Raw genomic sequence first — 21,058 nt, 5'->3', positions numbered from 1 at the left:
GGATTAATCGAGACCATCGGGAACCATCGAAACTGGTCGTAGAGCTTAAGGTTGACCATACCCTCTCTACGATCATGTCAGTGTAAAATCCTCCCATGTCATATGTGCCATGACGCTACTTTGTTAATTATGCACTCCCATAAACCGTATGCACGCCCATAAAACGCCGTTCGCAATAATTAGGCACGCCTGTGTTCGGATCTCCATTCCCCCGTTTTCAAGCACCTTCCCCTGTTACCACCCAAAAACGCCTCATTCTGTCACTCAAACTACCGACCTGGCTGTGTTCAAGGAGAGAGAAATTTCTGATCGTAGCGGCTAGTTTGCGCACGCGCATTGCGAACTTTACGCATGCGCAGTATAGCGAACATCGGTGGTGTACGACCGTGCGGCCGCAACGACCGTCTCTGAATGAGGTCCTGAGTCTCCCATATCCAAAATGCTTGGGACCATGGGTATTTTAGATATAGGAATATTTTGTATTTTGGATTATTTACATCCCATAATTAAATATCTTGGGAATGGGACCCAAATCTAAACACAGAATACATCTATGTTTTATATACACCTTATACACACAATATTTTCAATAATTTTGTGGCTCAAACAAAGTTTGTGTACATACATTAAATTCATTTATGTTTCATATACACCTTATACACACAGCCTGAAGGTAATTTTATACCTTTTTATTAATAATAATGTGTGCCTTAAATAAAGTTTGTATACATTGAACCATCAAAAAGCAAAGGTTTCACTATCTAAGTCATGCTAAAAAAATTCCATATTTCTGAATATTCCGTATTTCTGAATATTTGGATATGGGAGACTCAACCTTTACCAGAAAATTATTTGCCTAATACTATCTTTGTATGTCCTTCTTATTAATTGTTTTTGTATATACTTCAAGCATTGTGAGTACATTTCTCAAACTAAAATTAATTTAATAAGATTGGTCTCTATGCTTCTTATGAGATTTATTTTGCCTGTGGATTCAACCAATCCATGCTACATATATATACTAAGAGTCTTTGGTTGATTGATTTGGTCCAGAGACGGATTCTGGACCAATTCGGTCGCCGCTGACCTATGTTTTTTTAACTGTGCTAGAGCCACAGTGCACATGTGCCACAATACTTCTGCAGCTCCAGACCCAGTGTAGGAGAAACAGCAGCCTGATTGAGAGGCTGCAGCTGTTTGAGGGAGGACAAGGGGACCGTTGCACAACACAGAGTTGTGTCATCTCCATTTTGTGGGAATGCAGAGGCCATTGACTGCATCTTCCGGCACAGATTTACTGGCCTCGGCAGTGGAGATGTGGTGGCCATTTTGAGTAGCCTTAGGGTTACTTAGATGGATGATGCCTGCTCAATGGTCGCGTTGGTGATCCGATGCTGTGTTTTAGGATGCAGCAGCAGATCACTGAAGCCTGCAGTGGACGTATTTTTTCACAAGACACCTCCTGCACTCTTTGCATATTTCACACAGCCGCTGCATCTTTGTACGGTGCCAATAGCGTCCATCTCTGAATCAGGCCTTTCATTGTTGTTGTAGGGAGACCTTAAAGTTTCCTATTTGGAGTGTGATGCTCTTAAAAAACTCTTAAGTGGTGGCAGAGAAATGAATAGTGAGTGTGAAAGATTCCGAGGAGTGTAGGCTTTGCTGTAAATAGACCAGGTGGCTTTTATTTTTATTAACTCTGTGTCAGACCTACGTCATGCAAGCTCAAGTGAGTTCTGAACTTGACGACGTTACTGACAGCAGTTAGAGATTGGAGTATCTTGGAACCGGGTCACGCCTCCCATCCAGGAAATGCAGAGGCAGTGTAAAGAAAGAAGAGGTGAGCAAGACTTGGTGACAACATTTGTGTGTGTCACCATACTTACCTACTTTTTGTGTCACACAAACTTAACTGTTTCAGGAGAGTTTCCTGTGGGTAGATGCATTACGCCATGATGGCAGGGCCATAATGATGTGATTCGTTGACAATCTCGACAGACATCATGTAACTTATCACACTCATCTCACTAGGAAGTGGAGGAGGGAACTGCTCTTCCGGGAGGCTCCCGGACATTTTGGGAGAGTAGCAGATAAGCATGATGTTACAGGACAAGATATGTGGCTCCTTCACTGCTGAAGTTTATTTTGAACCCTATATATTCCAATGTTAGTTCTGTACAGTACCCACTCAAATCTTGCCTTGTTTTTTTGTTCAGAAAAATACCACTGATTTCTTTATCACACCTGACATATGCATATTGAATCTATCCATATTGTTTTTCTATTAAATTGGCAAAAAAGTGAACTTTAAATTATTTACTTTTTCTTTTTCTAAACAATTTGTGGTTACATATGTGATATCGACCAACTTTTGTTTTCCTAATAAATTCTGGAATTCAAAATAATAAGACAAATTGTTATCTATTTTGCACTATCTGGCATATTATGCATAAAGGGCCTGATTCTGAGTTGGACACAAAAGTGGAAATGTGTACGGATCTCTGTGTATGTGCCATGGAAAGAAATCGGCCACTGGCCAAGTGCCGGAAAAGGCGCACGCACATGAACGGAGATCGTAAGAGCATGGTGGACTGATCCATCTGTCCATGGACCCCTCTGTGACCATGCGGAGAGAGGAGGGGACCCATGTCAGAGGCTGCACACGGGCCCCCTCCTCTCTAGATGCTGTCCCATTCATCATTAGCAGTAGAGAGGTTAAATTACTTTCGAATGATGGAATCTGGGGGGGGGGGTAATGTTTGAGATGGGGCGGCCAACGTGCAGAGCTTCATTCCCTCTACAAATAACCCTGGTTATTAGGTTATTACATGTGCTCAGGACAGGCAGAGACATGGCATTGTCCTATACTTTCAATGGAATGGCTCTTGCCCATTTGGTGAATTTTATAAGGGAAAGTGCTTTATGTAGACAAATACTATAGAACTTATTTATGACACGACTGAGACTCCAATATGTACAGTAGTGTTAGGAGAATAAATTATAACTAAGGGCTGACCCCAGTGCCGGATTACCAAAGAGGCAGAGTAGGCGCCGACCTAGGGGCCCCGCAACAATGGATCAAAATAATATTGATTTGATGTTAAAGGAACATTACAATCAAAATGTCTTAAATTGTTTCCAAAAGATATAAAAATGTAATCAACTCAAAGAAACGAAAACTTTACAATAAAGACTCTGTAGAGAAAATGCTGTATTAATGTAATGTACCTATTAACAACTAAAGTACATAAACATCAGATTCACATTACAGTTTGTCTCTTAAAGTGTGTGCGTTTTGCTGCCATTAAGTAAACATTATTGGGGAAAATTTAATAAAAAGCAATTTGCCAGATATAAAGCAGCCTTTTCTTTCGAGGCAGAACTAGCTTTGTGTTCCCTCTAGAACACATAAAAAATTCCCTCATAAAAAATATGTGAAAAGAAAGTTGGAACAAAACCTGAATTTTCAAATTTGACATATTGAGATAAGTTGTGAGACTAATGTATCACCATTATATTTAGCTGTTTATTTTTAGTTGATTTAGACACAACAAAACAAAGTTTCCAGAACTCCTCACGGTAGCAGGATTACCACATTCTGAAGTACAGTCTGTTATATATGCAGAGCTGACACTTCAACTGCTTTTAGGTTTTAGAAACTTTCCCTCTGCAAGTTATGACTCTTATAAAATCTTTTTTAAAACTGACCTACAGATGTGTCCTCTTATACCTATGCTTTTTGTACTATGTGACGCAGGATGACACGACTTAGTAGCTCTGCCACGTGTAGCGATTCCTGTACTTTTGTATTTTTTTTACAAAATGTTGCATCATTTGTGCATTATAGCCGCATACAACATCGCTTGCAGTGTACCAGGCACACTAGATTAGCACTTTTGTCGCAAAGGAATTGGTTAAAAGCCACAGATTAAGCACAATGATACATGGCATTAAGAATGGCGCCGCTTACTCGTATTGGGCCTCCGTCTGTTGTCATTTCGGTTGGTGTCTGAGTTGCACACAGCAGCTTGATGCAGTGTCAGTGCAAGTGTCCTGGGTACCCATGTATGGTCATTTTATTACATTAGCGTAGTTTGTGAAGATGTCTTTGGTGAGACGCATGGTGTGACTTAGTCGCACATTTCGTGGTTTGGAGAAAAGTGGTTGGCGTTTAACAGAAATGTAAGCATGGTCATGTAGATACAAGAGGGTTTTGAGTAAGAGGTGACCAAGTCTTGTACAGATCGGGGGAGAGGTTTTTTTTATTCCAGTTGTGCTTGGGTAAATGATTAGAAGCATGCACACCCCACTTAAGTTCATGAAAGATCAAGCCGTCATTTGACTATAATGTCACACTCATAAGGAACACCAACAATCAAAGCTTTTAAAAATAATATTATTTCATTAGAGGAATTGAAAGCAGAACTGTCTGCCAAAACCAACAGCAAGTGTATGCAGTCCTTGCCTCTACATTTTTTACCCATATTGTCCCAATTTGCATGGTAGCAAGGGGAAGAAGGCTCATGATTTTGTTTGGGAGAAGGTAGGGGGGACTAGATGTTTGGCGACTTGGATTGGAAAGTGCTTGGTTGGATTCACCTAAAATAATCATCATTCGGGAAACTTGGGAGGTATAATGGAACTTGTTAATTATATGGGTGCCACTCTGGTCAGTAATGCCTGCACATTCAAATCAGATTGCTCTTCAGCTCAGCACAGGCAGACAGGAAGCTGGTTTGGGGTGAGAGACAGGTGTCCAGTTGAGTAACAAACAGGCAGATACCAGGATTGGATTGGTTTCACTAGGATTGAGCTCCAAAGCAAGAGATTTGAATTCAGCTCTTAGTGAGCTGATGTTATGTGTGATCTGATTAGACTCAGGGCTGTAGCTAGGTAAGTGCGTCCAGTGCCATCGCACAGGGCACCACAGGTCAGGGGGCGCTGTTTGGGCCTGTCAAATTTCTGTTTATTATTATTCTTGCTTGTAGCTTCCTCTTATTTCATCCCCAGAAATCCCTGGCCTCCCCTATCTCTTCCCTGGTCCTTCCCCATGAAGCCATGGCCCTTTTTTGGGTGCATTATGTCCCTTTGAAAAATGAGGGGGGCGCCAATGCTCTTTCTGGCACAGGGCACCAAAAAGTCTAGTTACGGCTCTGATTAGACTGTATGGGCACTGTATGGGCACGCTGACCCACATTGTGGCCGCATAATTAACAAGTACTGATATAATATAGTTTGCAGTATTATCTGTTAAATCTACAAGGCACCTTAAAGAATGGATCTATGTAATATAGCCATTCACGTATGTGGCTAATTTGCTCACAGGCCAAAGAATTGCATATCACTAAATAGAAGTGTGTTTCTTACTTTGTAATCAGGTATTCATTTGTTTTATATGAGAATATGTTTCTGTTTTATATATATATATATATATATATATATATAAATATATAAATAAAAACAGAAAACTCAGCACTCACCATTGTTAAATCACTCACAATAATATATAAATAAATAAATATATAAATGTGGAGAGTTGACATGATGACCTTCATTGCTAGTTGCAGAACAACTCAGGTACACATACCAAGTCACTTTTTTTTTCCGTTAGGTTTCACTTTTCCTGTAATAATTAACTAGAAGATCAGAGAGAAAGCCAAATGTTTCACCTACTTGGATTAGTATACTCTGAACCCTGCACTTTGACCTTGTAGGTTCTATCAACTCAAATAACCAAATGACATGTGTGCTGTTGCCCCAAATGCAAAAGGAACATTTGCCCAGTTGGTTCTAGGACAGGTGGCCCACATTAGACTTTCTTAAAGATAGAGGAGCCTGGGTTTTATGTCTATGGTGTACAATTATTGTACTCTGGGCTCGATTCAGACCCGTTCGTTAGATGCGTTCGCATGCAGCCAAAGTAAGCAAATCCCGTGATTGCACAGCAAGGCATTAGCACTCCCACTATGTCTTGGCGTGTGATCGCGGTGTGTATTTAGACGCCCACCAGCCTGTCTTAAGACGACCACTTTCCCACGTCATCTCCAGGATGTGTATGCATCAATCGGTAACATCGAGTACCATCGGATGCATACACAGCATTTGTGACTGACCATACTCTACCGCAAGCACTGTGAGTGCTTCAGTTTGTAATTCAACCATGTAGCGTTCCCGCTAGGCTGTTTTAGTGGGGCGCGGCGCCCTGCCCTCCTTCTGGAGGGCAAAAATCACCCTGCCCTCCAGGAGGAGGGCAAAAAGCGCGCTGCCCTCACAGCCTGCGGGAGCCGTTCTCACCCGCGGGACGCAGCGTCCCGCGGGTGGAGAAACATGCGGTGACAAGGTCACCGCCGGAGAATAGACGCCGGGCGCATGCGCCCGGCATCTATTCTCCCTGTCTGCAGGGCTTGGGGGCTGCCCTGCGTGTCCGTAAGTGCCGGGCACGCCCCCAAGAGTGACGAAAAGGGGACGCATCTTATAGACATGCCCCCTTTTCCGATGACCACGCCCCCTTCTCGGCCGCGCGCGCGCCTTCGGTGCGCGCACTGGCATATCCTCTCTAGCTCCGGCGCCCTGCCTCCCGCCGGAGCTAGAGGGAACACTAACCATGTGACGTGTACTATGACGCTGCTTCTTAATTATGCACGCCTTTCAAACGGCGTTAAGACGCTCAGACATGCCTGCGTTCGCACCACCACTCCCCCGTTTCCTTCGACCAACCCCTGTCACCACCAACAAATGGCTCGTCCTGTCACTCAAGCTAGCGAGGCATCTATGTGCTGCAATCTAATGCTTCCTGATCACATGGACTAGTTCGCACACGTGCAATGCGAATTATACACATGTGCACATTGCAATCATCGGCAGGCTACGTGCGAACGCAGCCTAGCGAGCGGGTCTGAATCGGGCCCTCTGAGCAGTAACATTTTCTGAGCTCTGGGACAGAAGTAAGGGGAATCAGTAATATAATCACAGCGTATGTCAGAAGATCTGGACAATGGCGAAATAGCATTAAAATACAATCAGATTACATTCTACTGTATTTGTATGGATTTGCAAAATAATCCCACTTGTTTTTGTTTTTAGAGTTAGACACAAAATAATGTCCACTGGACTAAAGCTGGGCATACATTATACGATGTGCACCCAGCCGACGGAACAGTGCGATGGAACGATAAATTGCGCAGGCCGTACACACTACACAATCTGGTGTACTACTTTGAGATACATTGTTCCATGCTGCGTTGGAACAATATTTTGTATGATATATCATATAGTGTTTACCCAGCTATAGTTTGTGTAATTCTACTTAATATATGGTGAGACCCAGCGATGTAACAATACAATACGGTGCACGCCATACATACTGCATCCGGTGTATGACGGTGCAATGTATCGTTACAGGCAGCATGTAACTACACCGCATCGTTCATTGCATCATCCCTTCTGCCGTGCAGAACAGCAGATGGGATGATGTGATGAATGACGACGTGAACGATGGATTGACCTAGCACACTATATGTTGGGCCATATACAATCCAGCATGGAATTTTCGCTCCACATCGGAGCTTCACTCCACATCGGAGCTTTTCTGGGGATAAAGTATCGGGCGCGTGTCCGTTTTATCCCCGTATTCAATTTAAAAGGAGCGAAAACGGGACCCGGTGAAATTGGATCTACGAAAATAAACGGGAATTTTCGGGAAATGTGCCTGGGACCCCCCTAAAGATGTCCAAACATGGGGGATCACTTTTGCCTGCTGATGGAAATCGGGGTTTGTAATAGCCGCGGCAGGTGCATTTTTGCGGACATGAAGAAGTGGTGAAGAATAGCAGTTAGATTTTTTTTTTTAAAGAAATAACTTTTCCTATCAAGTTTGGGGTACATGAAAATGGGGTAAGCATATTTTTAAGTCCCTAAAGTGCATTTTGAAAATTCTTCAAAAATGCACCTGCCGCTACCACCCTCATTCTTTTAAACACCTGCCGCATACTTGGGAACCCCCCCTGAATTAATTTCATTATTTAAAAACGTGTTCCCCATTTTTTTTTTTTAAACCCCAAAATTAAAATAATTTTTTGGGGTGTCCCTATTTTTTTTAAACTTTTTTTTGACACAGTTCATGTTTAGGGGCTATTCCCAGGGGTGCAGGCTATGTTTTTTGAGCCTGCACCCCTAAACCCCAATTCTGCACTTTTTTTCGCCATGTAAAACATGGGGAAAACTTATTCTTATTTTTTTTCATAGACTTTTCGCACCGGCGAAAAGTCTTTGAAATTGAATACGGGGATAATTCAAACATGTGAAAATGACGCATGTTTGAATTATTTATCGCCGATTCCGACTTTTCGCAGCCAAATTGAATATGGCCCTATGTGTATGATATATCGTTCCAATCTCCCAATATCATATGACACATCACATAGTGTATACCCAGCTTTACCCCTAGCCGCCCACTAGTATTGTTCAGGCTTTTGGGAGTCAGACTGATGAAACCTCATATTAGATGGGTTAGTATGGATCACCTCAAATGAATGATAATTGTTGATCTTATACTTTTCTGTTTATGGAGCATCATTAACAGCGCTGACTTTAATACCAGAACATCTCTGGACACAAACAAAGTTATGTAGTGGCAAATTGATACTGCCCTGAGTGGTACAGTATGCGGTTGCCCCCAGAAACCTTGAGGTTTGGGAGGTTCTTGTCCTGTACCCTGTTTGCTGTGCAGGTTCCAGTGAAGCAGGGAACAAAACATAGACCTGCCGATATATCATTCAGATATATCGGTGCATCTGCATGTGTGTGCGGGTGACCCGCCGGCTGGAGGGACCGCCGACACTGACATCACTACTGGATGGGCAAATGTCCGCACAGTTGTTATGTCAGGCAAGACATATGGAGCGGCCAATTGGTGTATATAGTTTACCTAATCGGCCACTCTGTCTTTTATGCGTGTACCCATCTTTGCAATCATTACAGCGACCTTGTTAGTATTTATCAGGGGAATGATCTGTACTGTACAAAGACTGATATCACACATATATATATATATATATATATATATATATATAGTACAGTATTAGTCCACACTCACGTCTGAAAATCCAATTGCTGTACCTTGACAAAGGTCCATGGCTAGGACCGAAACGTCGGAGCTTTACTATGATGCTGTAAATTTTTTTTAAAAAAAGATGAAATAAAAACTCATTTTAGAAGACTGGTGAGTGCACCCCCTTTGTTCATTTTTTATATATATATATATATATATATATATATATATATATATATAGTGTGTGTGTGTGTGTGTGTGTGTGTGTGTGTGTGTGTGTGTGTGTGTGTGTGTGTAGGTGTGTAGAGAGAATTGTACGAGTTGCCAATTTATATAATCCAGCTTCCAGTTTGGTTTTAGTCATACCTCATAACTCACACAACTCTACTATATGACATAGCATTTAAACCCTCTCCAACCCATCTCCCGGTGAGCTGCAGTCACTGTGAAAGTTGACTCATTGACAGACACCAGCTGCTGCTGGCAGTGACCTTTGCTTTACTAGGAAGATCAAGTGGCCCTTATTGCTTTACCCAATGAAGAAAAAACAGTTGTCTATAGGGGGAAGGGAGTACTCAGGGCATGGGGGGAGTAATGGCATCATGGGAAAATATGGTGGCGTGAGGAATCTTCTATACAGTGTCATAATGGGGCTGTATATAGTGGTATGGGGTTGTATTAATGGTCATGTAACAATATAGAGTGAATAGCGGGCTGTATGAATTCAGCATAGAGAGTAATGTATGTGCTAACAATTGGATTGTATTCAGAGTATTTGTTATGGGAGGGGCTATTTGTCGGGGCAGAGTAGGCGGTCCGGGGGCTTGAAGGCTAAATTTGTAATTAATTGCAGATTTGTGGCCCCGCCCCCTGCTGCCCATTGGCTCTAATTGTCACATTGTACAGCGGGAGGCAAGGCCTTGTTGGCGCAGTTTACAACACTACAAACCCACTTCGTCCATCTGGACATCCCCTTCTAGATCTCCCAGGGACTTGTTGATTGGTAAATTATAACTACTGTCACAATATCAAGTCTGTGTATATTCACTTCTTGTTGATATGTCTTATTGGTATAAAAACCTAGGAGATTAACAATAGGCACCAGCAGAATTGTGAAATGGAGTATAGGCCACACAGTGGGCCTGATTCAGAGCCGGACGCTCTGACAGAGCTCTCGCTCTGAATCAGGGCCGGCCTTCTTGTTTATTAGAGCGGCCTCCTGGCTGCTCGCATAGCTGTGGGTGACCACCCACAGCTATACCGAGCGGCCAGGAAGATGGTTGCAATGGTTAAGACCATCACGACCATCGGGCTTGCGACGAGACCATTGTGGTAGGGTCTCGTTGCCGCAAGCCTCAGAGAGCTTTCGGCTCTAACAGAGCCGAAATCTCTCCCACTGCCATCACTTGTGATGTCAATGGGGCCGGCCCCAGATGGTAGGTGTTCCCATGGGAACGCCTCCGTCTGGGCAGCCACGCCCCCGGCCCGCCCACCAAAGGGGGCGTGCTGTCACTCAACATCGACAGCACGCCCCCTTTGGTATGAGACCCGGGTCTCGTGCATGCGCACGACGGAGCCGGCTCCGTCGTACGCATGCGCACTGGGCCACCATCGACCCGCTTGCGAGCGCATAGCGCTCGCGAGCGGGTCTGAATCAGGCCCTGTGATCCTTAACCAGGCTTGCAGGTTTATTGAGGAGCAGTGGTAACAGCGATAACATACGCATCAGTGGTGTGACTATGCAGCGGTGGTGATATCAGCGTTAATAGTGCTAGTAGCTACTCACACCCTTAAGGAGCTAAGGGCCTGATTCCGAGATTTATGCAATGACGATATTTATGCAGATTGAGCGATTGTTTGCCAATGGGCATGCTTGAATGCGTCGCACTGCGTATGTGCAGCAATTAATCGCGCTCGCACACAGGTTTCACTCGCAAAATGAGTGACAGGTAGTCAGTGTTTGAATGAATGTGGTCGGGTTGGTGGCTAGGCAAACGCAGGCATGTCTGACCATTTCAACTCCATGTCATAGGCATGCATAAATTAGCCATTGCTATCTCTTTCACAGCAGCATGTCAGGAGAGCCGCAGTGTTTGAGGTCAGACTTGACTTACATGCTGCGTGGCTGCCCGATATGCATCAATGTTACCGATGTTTACACTGTTGAACGTCGATGGACAGATATGAGAAGGCAGCAGTGGGCGTCCTATGCTCGCATAAGCTTTGGACGGCATATTTTAGCAACTGCATTAGCGGAAATCTCGGTAACAGACTCACTTAACACAGCAAAGATGGCACGGCGTTACATGCGCAGTAACACATCTAGCGCCAAGCTTGGTAATGGTACCTGGCCAACTTTACTATAAGGAGATAGAAGACTGCGCAGGACAGCACTACTCTCCAACACTGACATTATGTTCATGGTGGGTCCTTAATCCTTATCATTAGTGGTTTATTTCATAACTGAAAAGTGTGTTTTGTCTAGGGGATTAAAATGATTAGTCCTTGCCAATAATTTTATGAACAGCCTTATTGTACACAATAAAAGGTGTGTGTGTGTGTGTAGGTGTGTGTGTGTTATGAACAACCTTACTGTACACAATAAAAGGTGTGTGTGTGTGTGTGTGTGTGTGTGTGTGTGTGTGTGTGTGTGTGTGTGTGTGTGTGTGTGTGTGTGTGTGTGTGTGTGTGTGTGTGTTATGAACAGCCTTATTGTGTGTGTCTTAATAGCTTTGAGTACCTTTTAGTTTTGTGACCAGAATATTTATATTTTTGCCACATGCTGATAAAGTAATAACTTACTTGAACATTTATTAAGAGCTATTTATATAGGGCCTGATTCAGAGATGTACGTAAACCCGATGTTCGATGTTTTTAGATCGACACATGCAATGTACAGATGTGTCTTGCTACATCTTTCCTTCGTACACAGCAAATCGTGCCACGCATGGTGCAAGGAGTGTGCCTGTGAGCACGCACTGCATTCGCACCTGCGCCGCCATAAGAATGCATACATACTCACCAATCGTTTGGCTGTGACCAGCAGAGCCATTTGAATATGACCGCCCACTGGTGACGTCATATTTAATTACTTCTGCTGCAGACATATCGGGCGGTCAGCGGGTCAGGCATACAGACAGCCAGATGAAACAGTATATCTGCTAGCTATATCATCATCAGCTGTGCTGCAGGGCCGATCAGATATGTCTGTGACCGACGTTATTTGCAGACATATCGGGTGTATTAACCCGCCGATGCACTACAGATATATCGCCTATTCAATGGAAAGAGCGATATATCTGTCAGTGTGTACCCAGCCTTAGTAGCTTGAAGGTTTGCAATGGTTTTTATTGTTTTCAAATGTACCACAAAATGTAAATAATTTTAAAAGTGATCCAGTTATATACATTACAGATAACGGTCTTTACTAGTCTCCAGTGATTCTGTGATCACCAGGATTCCCAGACATGGAAGTGCTGCATTATATAAATGCAAGTATACATACCTTTCAACATTAGGCGTGGTCTCGCAGAATAATTTTTTAAATACATGTATTTGCACCCCTTGCAGTGCAGCATGCTTTGCTCCGGTACACAGTTATGCTGCATACACACAGGATGATTTTCCTGAACGATATGAATGATAACAATATTGTTCAATGATAAATCGTTCATATAGTTCATTTTTATACAGTGAACGATCGACCAACGATGAGCGTACCCACATGAACGATAATGATATCTATGGTTGACCGTACATGCAGGACAACTTGGACGATTTTTTGTAAAGATTTGCCTGCAAAGACATGACTTCACTGATACATCTATCATAGATATCCATCAGTGTGAACACCCAAAATCATTTACCCTGCACTACAGAAAGTTGGAGGGAAATCTATCAGCGACATCTTTGGTTGTGCAGGTTGTACCGTGTGTATGCAGCATAACTTTTTTTTTTTTTGCTTTGCTCCCATCTCAGAATCAGCTCCAATGTCTTTATTATATATGCAGCATAAGTGTACATATAGCATTATATCTATTACATACTGTCATTTTGTCAACAAAACGAGGGGATCAGCAAGGATCACAGTTGCAAAGGCGCACGCAATCGGTCGATTAATTCGCATTGCGCATGCATTTGCAGTGCGCGTGCGCGAACTAGCAATTGCAAAGCGAAATGCGTTTTCAGGGGCTACGCCTTCCCCGAGCACAGTGAATGACAGGAAATGCTGTTTGTGGGTGGTGACGGGGGGTGGTCAGGCGAACGCAGGCGTGCCAGTGCGTTGGGATGGCATTGCAGTGGCGTGCATAAATTATCCATTGCAATTCCATACGAGGCCTCATAGCGTGACCTGAAGTTAGCAATTCCTGAGTGAGGTCTGACCTGCCTTAACTGTGCGTATGGGTCCGATGTTACTTGATGTTAACGATTATTTTGTTATGTTGCCCAAGTATACGGATGTGTGTAAGGGGAAGTGGGCGCCCTTATGGTAAGCTGGGATCGCAATGCGATTGCAAACATTTTCATTTCACCGCTAATATTAGCACCTGCGGAACGTGCGTTCTAGCAGAATAGCGATCCGTGCTGAATCAGGCTCTGTGTCTGGATTATTATTGTTGTATAGCCTATCATTAATTTTATCTAGAGTTCTTATCTGACATTGGAACATTAATTGTGGTGAGTTACATCCGGGTGCAGACTGGGTGAGATCTAGGGAGATTGCTACATTAATTCTGCATGCTGAAACATTTGCTGCCTGTATGCCAAGCTAGTCAGCTTTGGTAAACACTGAGCGTGCTTCAACACATAGACATTTCTTGGAGAAGCGGGATGTGATTTTGGAACATAATAAAAATGACAACAGATGTCAATATATGTTTTAAATAAGCATTGGCCATTAAAATATTGAGGGTCAGCTGACATCAGCTCCATGGCGATACTGGCTGGTAGCTGCACCAGCCAATCCCAATCCCCTCTGCGCATGAGTGACTAAAACTGCACATACTGTATGGTTTCTGAAGTAGCGCACGGCGTAAAAGCATAAATTCTGTAGCACCCCTTTCATTACATTAAACTTTTTCTTTTAATTCTGAGATACTGCTTGATTGGCACAATTATGGGCCTGGCTAGCATTAATCATCAGAGTGAATAGACATTGGAGCTGCTTGTATTACATGTGGCAGGTTTGCAAAGTGCTATGGGGAATATTCAATTAGGTGCGAGAATAGCAACAATCCCGCACGGGATACATTCAGTATTCCGGCACAGGGGATGCCGGCGCTTAGAATACTAGCGCCGAAATCCTCACACCTGTTAGAATCCCAGTGCTGGCATCTCGTCCGCTGGCATCCCAAAGGTAAGTAGCGTGTTTGGCGGGAGGGTTAGGCACTAGGGGATGGTTAGAGATAGGCACTAGGGGGGAGAGGGTTACCTTAAGGAGCTGGGAGGGGTGGTTTGGTTTAAGCACCGGGGAGAGAGGGTTAGGGTAGGGAGAGGGAGAGGGTAAGGATACCTACCGAAAGGTGTCGTTATCCTAACCCCGTTGGGATTCTGGCATCAGGATTTGACCGCCGGGATTCTGAGCTCCGGCATCCCGTACCCAACCCTCCATGACCTGTAGTTTTTTTTTCAATTTTTGCTATTGAATTAGGTACGGGAATCATTTTTTCGCAGCCCCAGAGCACGACCATTTTTTTCTAAAATCCATATTATGTAGAAAAAATAGTCTGGAATTGCTCTGGGACCCCTGCGGCACCCCCCCTAATGACTAATTAAGCAATTGGAAGTTTTCCAATTAGCTTAATTAGTCTAATAGATAAACACCTTCTAACAACGCTGTTCTCTTTTCTGTATCTTCGGTGTGATGAAGGCACTTCCTCCGGCAACTGCAAAATGGGTATTTGAGAGCACTGTCATGCCTGTCAGTGTGTGACCCAGTGACCCCCTGTCGTGTATGTGACCCTCTTGTCATGTGTGTGTGTCCCCATCATGTGTTGTGACCCCGTCCAGTGTGTGCGCGTGTGTATGGCCCCAGTGTGCTGTGCAGTCACTTACCTCAGTCTCCGGTGCAGCAGAGAGTAGCAGCCAGTCCCGGGAGTGACAAGAAGCAGCAGCCGGGCACAGCAGAGACTGGAGACGCAGGAATAGGTGAGTTATTTTTTTTTGTCAATGCTGAAAACTCTGTGTGCAAATTTTTTTAATTGGATAGGGCGCGTATGGGGAGCGCACATACCCGGGGTAATCCAAAATTGGTCTGCGTGATTTTTTGTGGTTAAAACCTCGTGGCCAATTGAATATGCCCTAATATTTTTAGATCCCTGCATTCTTCAGAGGTCCATAGAACAATGGTAAGCAGTGTAGTCAGTGCTTTACTATTACTGCCACTTATTTGGATGTTATGACCGCCGTTGCAATGTCGCAATGTTTATATACCATGTACTTGTCCTGCGTTGTCATGTACTGTAAGTCACAGTTCTCTTGTTCTGCTCAACTGTTTATGTACTTTGTTAGGCACTGCGGAACACTTGTGGCACCATAGAAATAAAGTATAATAATTCTCTTTTATTTATAAAGTGTATGTAGCAGTACATGAGGGGATCATGATACAAATAAATTACATACAATGACATAAAACAGAAGGTGAAGATGGCACTGACAGAATGAGCTTACAATCTAAGGAATGAAGAATTACCCAACTGTTATGTGTTAACATTCCACTCTACAATTTTAACCAGAGTTACTATAGGGCAGTATGAGACTCCCAGGCCGCCTCATATGGTAGGTACGGAGAGGAATCTCTGACTAATAGGTGACTGCTTGCCTGAAGTCCATGATTTGGAGAAAATGGAATTGTGAGGGATAAACCTGAAGTGGAGATCTATATGTATCATATTGTTGTGTACAGGATCACAGATCACAAAGCTCTAATAACTGCCAGCCAGTGATAAAGAATGGATCAGTGCTAAGATTACAATCTTTCTGACTTAATAAGGATCAGTAGACAATTTATATACTGTATGTTAAACATTTAATTTGAGATGAAAAAAACTTGTATATTATTATGAATTAAATACTGTATTTCCGTTTTACAGGTGTTTTATTCCCAATTTATATGCAGCTCTCTTTACTGCAGCACTGGTCCCATTGGTTTGCCTGGTGGTAGTGCTTGTAGTTTTCATCCATGCATACCAAGTCACACAGCAATGGAAAGCATATGACGATGTGTTTAGAGGGAGAAGCAATGGCACAGGTACAGTATACTGCGAATGACTGTACTTATCTCAGTTCTGCATAGTGATGTGCTGACAATCAACTGAAAATGGTCACGTTTCCTCTAAAATCTTCAACTTTGCTGATCTATATGAAATCTTCAAAGCAGAAGTACAGCCTACATTACTTATATATAGCCATTCCCAAGCCTTACACTAGTCGCTGCACAGAGCTCTCTCACCCCAGGACCAGTGGTACCAGTGGACACTCATGTCACTCATCTAGTGTTATCATTATTCCATACAGCACACCCACACCGGGAGCCAGCCGCCCTGTGAATATAACGTCTATGCAGTGGGAGCATTCGGAGGAGGGAACGGTGATTAGGCTAGGCCAGTCAGTACTCTTCCTCCAGCCCTGCCACTCCTGATACCTCTGCTGTTCATAAGATACTGTACCCAGCCTGATCTAACTTTATGTTATGTAATAGATGGATTAGTATTATCATCGATGAGAAAGGCAATTTGTTATCTCAAAATGATTGGATAGCTTCAGTCATTATTTTAAAACTTCAACTGCCTGGGATTATGTGGCACTCAATGAACTGGCTGTAAATGCATTTAGTGCACAACTCAGCATCTCTGATCTGTTGTTTTTCACTGAATACAGTAAATGATGAGCAAAAAAAGTTAAAACACTTTAAAATACATTCAGGATTTTTTTTCTATATTCATGATCCTAAGGCTGGCTACACCTTTAACAATGTATACCCAGCCAACCTGTCGTGCGACAGGACCTGGCAAGGGTCCCGGCATCGGCAAGTGCATACACACTTGCCGATGTCGGGAGCCACATCACGATGGCGGGGGCCATGCTGCATTTGGTTCTGACGGACGATGTCGCTGACAATGCGCGCTTGTGACATATCTGTACACACTGGACGATGTGGACGATATGTGATCGGACGGCATATCGACTGCTTATCATCTAGTGTGTGCCCAGCCTTAATCGCTGTGAAATAACATGCCGGAATAATAGTTTCTAGGAGCTGATCTGTACCTAATATCAAGTGACTGCTGCAGTGCAGCAAGTTGAAGTTGCAAATGAATTTGGAATCAGGCCCTACAGTTTATACTCTCCCACGAATTAAATACATTTAATGCCAGGTGCTATTCGCTGATTTTGAATGTATACCACCATATGATGCATTGTATATGTTACCTACAGGAAAATGCCTTAGTATGTTGATTGCATTCTCCAACCTCCAGCCCACACTTGCTGGGGATTTTATTGCATACTTGTTAAGCTCTTCCTCAATTCAAGCATGTTAAGAATTGAAGTCAGACAGCTGGACCATCTAATAATAGATGTCTGTCCTAAAGCAGGCCTCTAATTCTGCTCCCAGGCCTCAATTGTACTGTATAAAAAACAAAGGGAACCTGAAGAACTTGTACACATGTATTCTCAGAAGTTCATCAGTCTCACAGTTTCTTGGAAAACACATAAATATGCATTCTAGGTCTGGAAACTATTGGCTGATTATGTTTCTGATGGTAAAACGCTGTTTATCAGTTGCAGAAGGATCTTAGAACCTCATAGTGAGGCTGGTTCTTCTGAGTGGGCTGCAGACCTGGCCGTTGCTGTGTCTTTTGCCGCTGTAGCATCTGTAAGCTAATGCTGCTATAAAGTACTTCCCCATCATCGGCCACAGCATTGAAACTTGTGTCTGCCCTTTGGTGGATGCTGTTTCTCCACCTGGCCTCCTATGTGAGCGGCTCAGTGTCTTCGTATGCAACTGCTTTCAGCGACATACCTGCAAAACTCCCATAATACCCCTTTTCCACCAAAATATTGGGTCTGTCCTGGGATTTAGAACACGGTTCCAAGCCGGGTCAGACCCGGGATTTATCCCATTCCCGCTGCGGTGCCAACCCGGGAATATCCCTGGTCGGCGCGCAGTTCATACTGCACACGGGTGCAGTGCCGACGCTTGGAGATGATGTCATCATCATGTGCTGGAAACTCCAGCTCTCCCCTGAACGCCAGACTGGAGTGGGCGGGCATTCAGGAGAGGTGTTCCTTCCTGGGGAGGGGGGTGTCCTTTCGGGAGGCTGTGATGGCACAGCTGTCACCTGGGAGATGGGCAGGGAGAGATTACAGCCTCCCCATATGAAACGGGGATGTGGTAAATACCTCCCCGGTGACAGCTGTCACAGACAGCTTCCAAATAACACCTAATCAGCATGCTGTAAACTGGTCCCGGGTTGGAAGAGCCGGGTTACCCGTTTTCACTGTCCCTGGCCAGGGTTTTACCCGCGTAAAACACTGCTGGAGACCCGGGAAGAAATGCCAGGTCAATTGACCCGGGATTTTTTCCTAGAAGCCTTTTCCACTGAGCCGCTACCCGGTTTGACGCGGCAATAACCCACCCGGTTTATTGCCAGTGGAAATGGGGTATAACATGCCACATCTCTGTGCATCTTTGTAGCCACCCCCCTGTTACCATCCACGAGCGCCCCATGTATTTCTGATACCATGCAGCCAAATCTGTACTGCGACTCTGTATGCCAGTGCTGTCCGACTCAGATACATGCGCAGAAGGGAAAACATTGTCCGTTAGCGTGAATATTGGCATAGAGTGCGACTCAGAATGAGGCCCAGGTTGTGTAACATAGATGTCACTAGTAAACATAAAAGTACTGAGGAACATGCGCCTGGAGATATAAATGGCTTCCTAATATCTACCACCATTGTTGTACCTGCATGACAAGGAAATTGAGCACTTGTTGTGTCTTTCCAAAGCCTTATAGTTGTATTACTAGAGAGGGCTAACATCAGCACTTCAGGGTAATAGCTGTTTTAAATATCTTGTATTGAAATGAAACGGATAATCTTGTATATTTTATGTATATTTGTGACTGTGACATGTTGCCTTTTTATATTAAGATACTTGTAGTTTAGTTAGTATTTAGGTACAATGTATCCCCCCCATATCTCCCACAGCAGTTCGGCTGTAAATACATTGATAAGTAGTTAGTGATTTATTAGAAATAAAAGTGTAGCATAATAGTAAATAGTTACATGTGTGTCTGTTTGCCTTGCAGAGATACCCCTGATCTTGTACCTCTTTGCTCTTATATCGGTGACATGGCTTTGGGGTGGATTACACGTGGCTTACAGATACCTCTGGATGTTGGTTCTCTTCATTATTTTCAATAGCCTACAGGTAAGATTGTCATTACACTCCTAATTAAAGCACCTGCTAAATATGTGTTAAAAGCCTGATAAAGTCACAGAATCCCCCCATTACCTGATGTATGCTGCCCACACACTGGTGGGACAGGTACATTAACACAACTACTGTAGCTCACAAGAAATGTAGATTTCAATCAACAACAACACAACCCCCACCATTATACACACACCACAATTAACAGGCTTAGGGTTCTTTTTCTTTGAAACTCTTTATGCTTATTTTACAAAACTCCTAATGCCCATAGGTTGAAATGATTAATCAGGATTTATTCCTGAAATGATTTTATTGTGTTTCTCGTACTTCCGAGCATTTAACTGGCCAGTGGGGACTCGCAACAAATAAAATTAACAGAGTCTATTGCTGGCATACATAGACATGCATATTTACCTCAGTACATTTTCAAATACACATATGTATACACACAGCTTTACTGACTTAGGGGTCTATTTACTAAGCTGTGTTAAGAGATAAAGTGAACAGTGGTAAAGTACCAGCCAATCAACTCCTAACTGCCATTTTGCAAACACAGCCTGTGAGATGGCAGTTAGGAGCTGATTGGCTGGTACCTTATCACTGTTCACTTTATCTCTTAACACAGCTTAGTAAATAGACCCCTTAATTATTAACGGCACAGAACAATCATTTAATTAACAAAATACACAGTGTACCTGTTATTATACTGAGTAAACAGACAATTGCTGGATCCAATGGAGGTTGTAGTCCATAAATATGTTTTGATTAGGACTAAAAGGGGGGCAATTTTTGTTTATTTTTATTTTTAAAGTGTGTCATTCAAGAGCCATGCTATTTAACACCGTAGCCACTCAGAAAAGCAACTGGGGGCAATTACTGAGAGGTATCTCATATATTCACAGGATTTATAGTTTTCAGTCATAGTATCTCCATCCTATTGAAGGTCTTGAGACATAACTTGGAAACAAAACATTACAGTATTCCACTAATTATTACATTTTGTTACAAGTTTTTTGTTTTACTTTTGTAGAAGACTGTAGTTATTACAGCATAGAACACCACAGTATCAGTATACTGATCATTTTTATAAAGCATATAACTAGACCAAAAAAAAGTTTCAATGAAAGAGTGTGTTTACCATTGATGCTCACCACATCGTTGCATGTTATATGCTGTGTTCCCTTACAAGCAATCTGTGCATAATATTATGGCATCAATGTATGATAATCACTGTTATTTATACACATCACCAGCATATGTTTGTTCGTTCCTATTACATTTTACAATCTACTTTATCTACCTTAGGCACACAAATGCGCACACATATGGCTATTTTAGGCAGAAGCCATTTTTATGACACTATAATAGTGATTGCATCTATTTTGTAGCACGCCCTAAAAATAACCCTAGATTTCAGTAATGAAATAATAACACGTATTCTAGTACATAGTGCAGAGATGTTTATGGCTTTTCATACTAAAAGAAAAGTTATATACAGTTGCCTTACTTAGCCTAGTAGGAAAGTACTGTAGCTTCTGAGAAATTTGTGTATTTTATTACTTCTGGTATTT

General features: G+C 43.0%; 1 protein-coding gene across 1 annotated transcript in view; it reads left to right on the top strand.

The window, feature by feature from the left end:
* The window catches only part of ADGRV1 (adhesion G protein-coupled receptor V1), a 556,691-nt gene that overhangs the window by 523,815 nt on the left and 11,818 nt on the right, over positions 1–21,058 (top strand). Inside the window, exons 87-88 of the mRNA XM_088444649.1 lie at positions 16,141–16,298; positions 19,363–19,484. Coding sequence (XP_088300775.1) covers positions 16,141–16,298; positions 19,363–19,484 — 280 coding nt within the window. The remainder of the gene's footprint in view (positions 1–16,140; positions 16,299–19,362; positions 19,485–21,058) is intronic.

The sequence above is a fragment of the Taudactylus pleione genome, unplaced genomic scaffold, assembly GCF_031769625.1.
Source record: "Taudactylus pleione unplaced genomic scaffold, aTauple2 ptg000370l, whole genome shotgun sequence".
NCBI lineage: Eukaryota > Metazoa > Chordata > Amphibia > Anura > Myobatrachidae > Taudactylus > Taudactylus pleione.
Note: the sequence above shows the minus strand (reverse complement) of the source record. Positions and strands in the feature narration are given on the sequence as shown.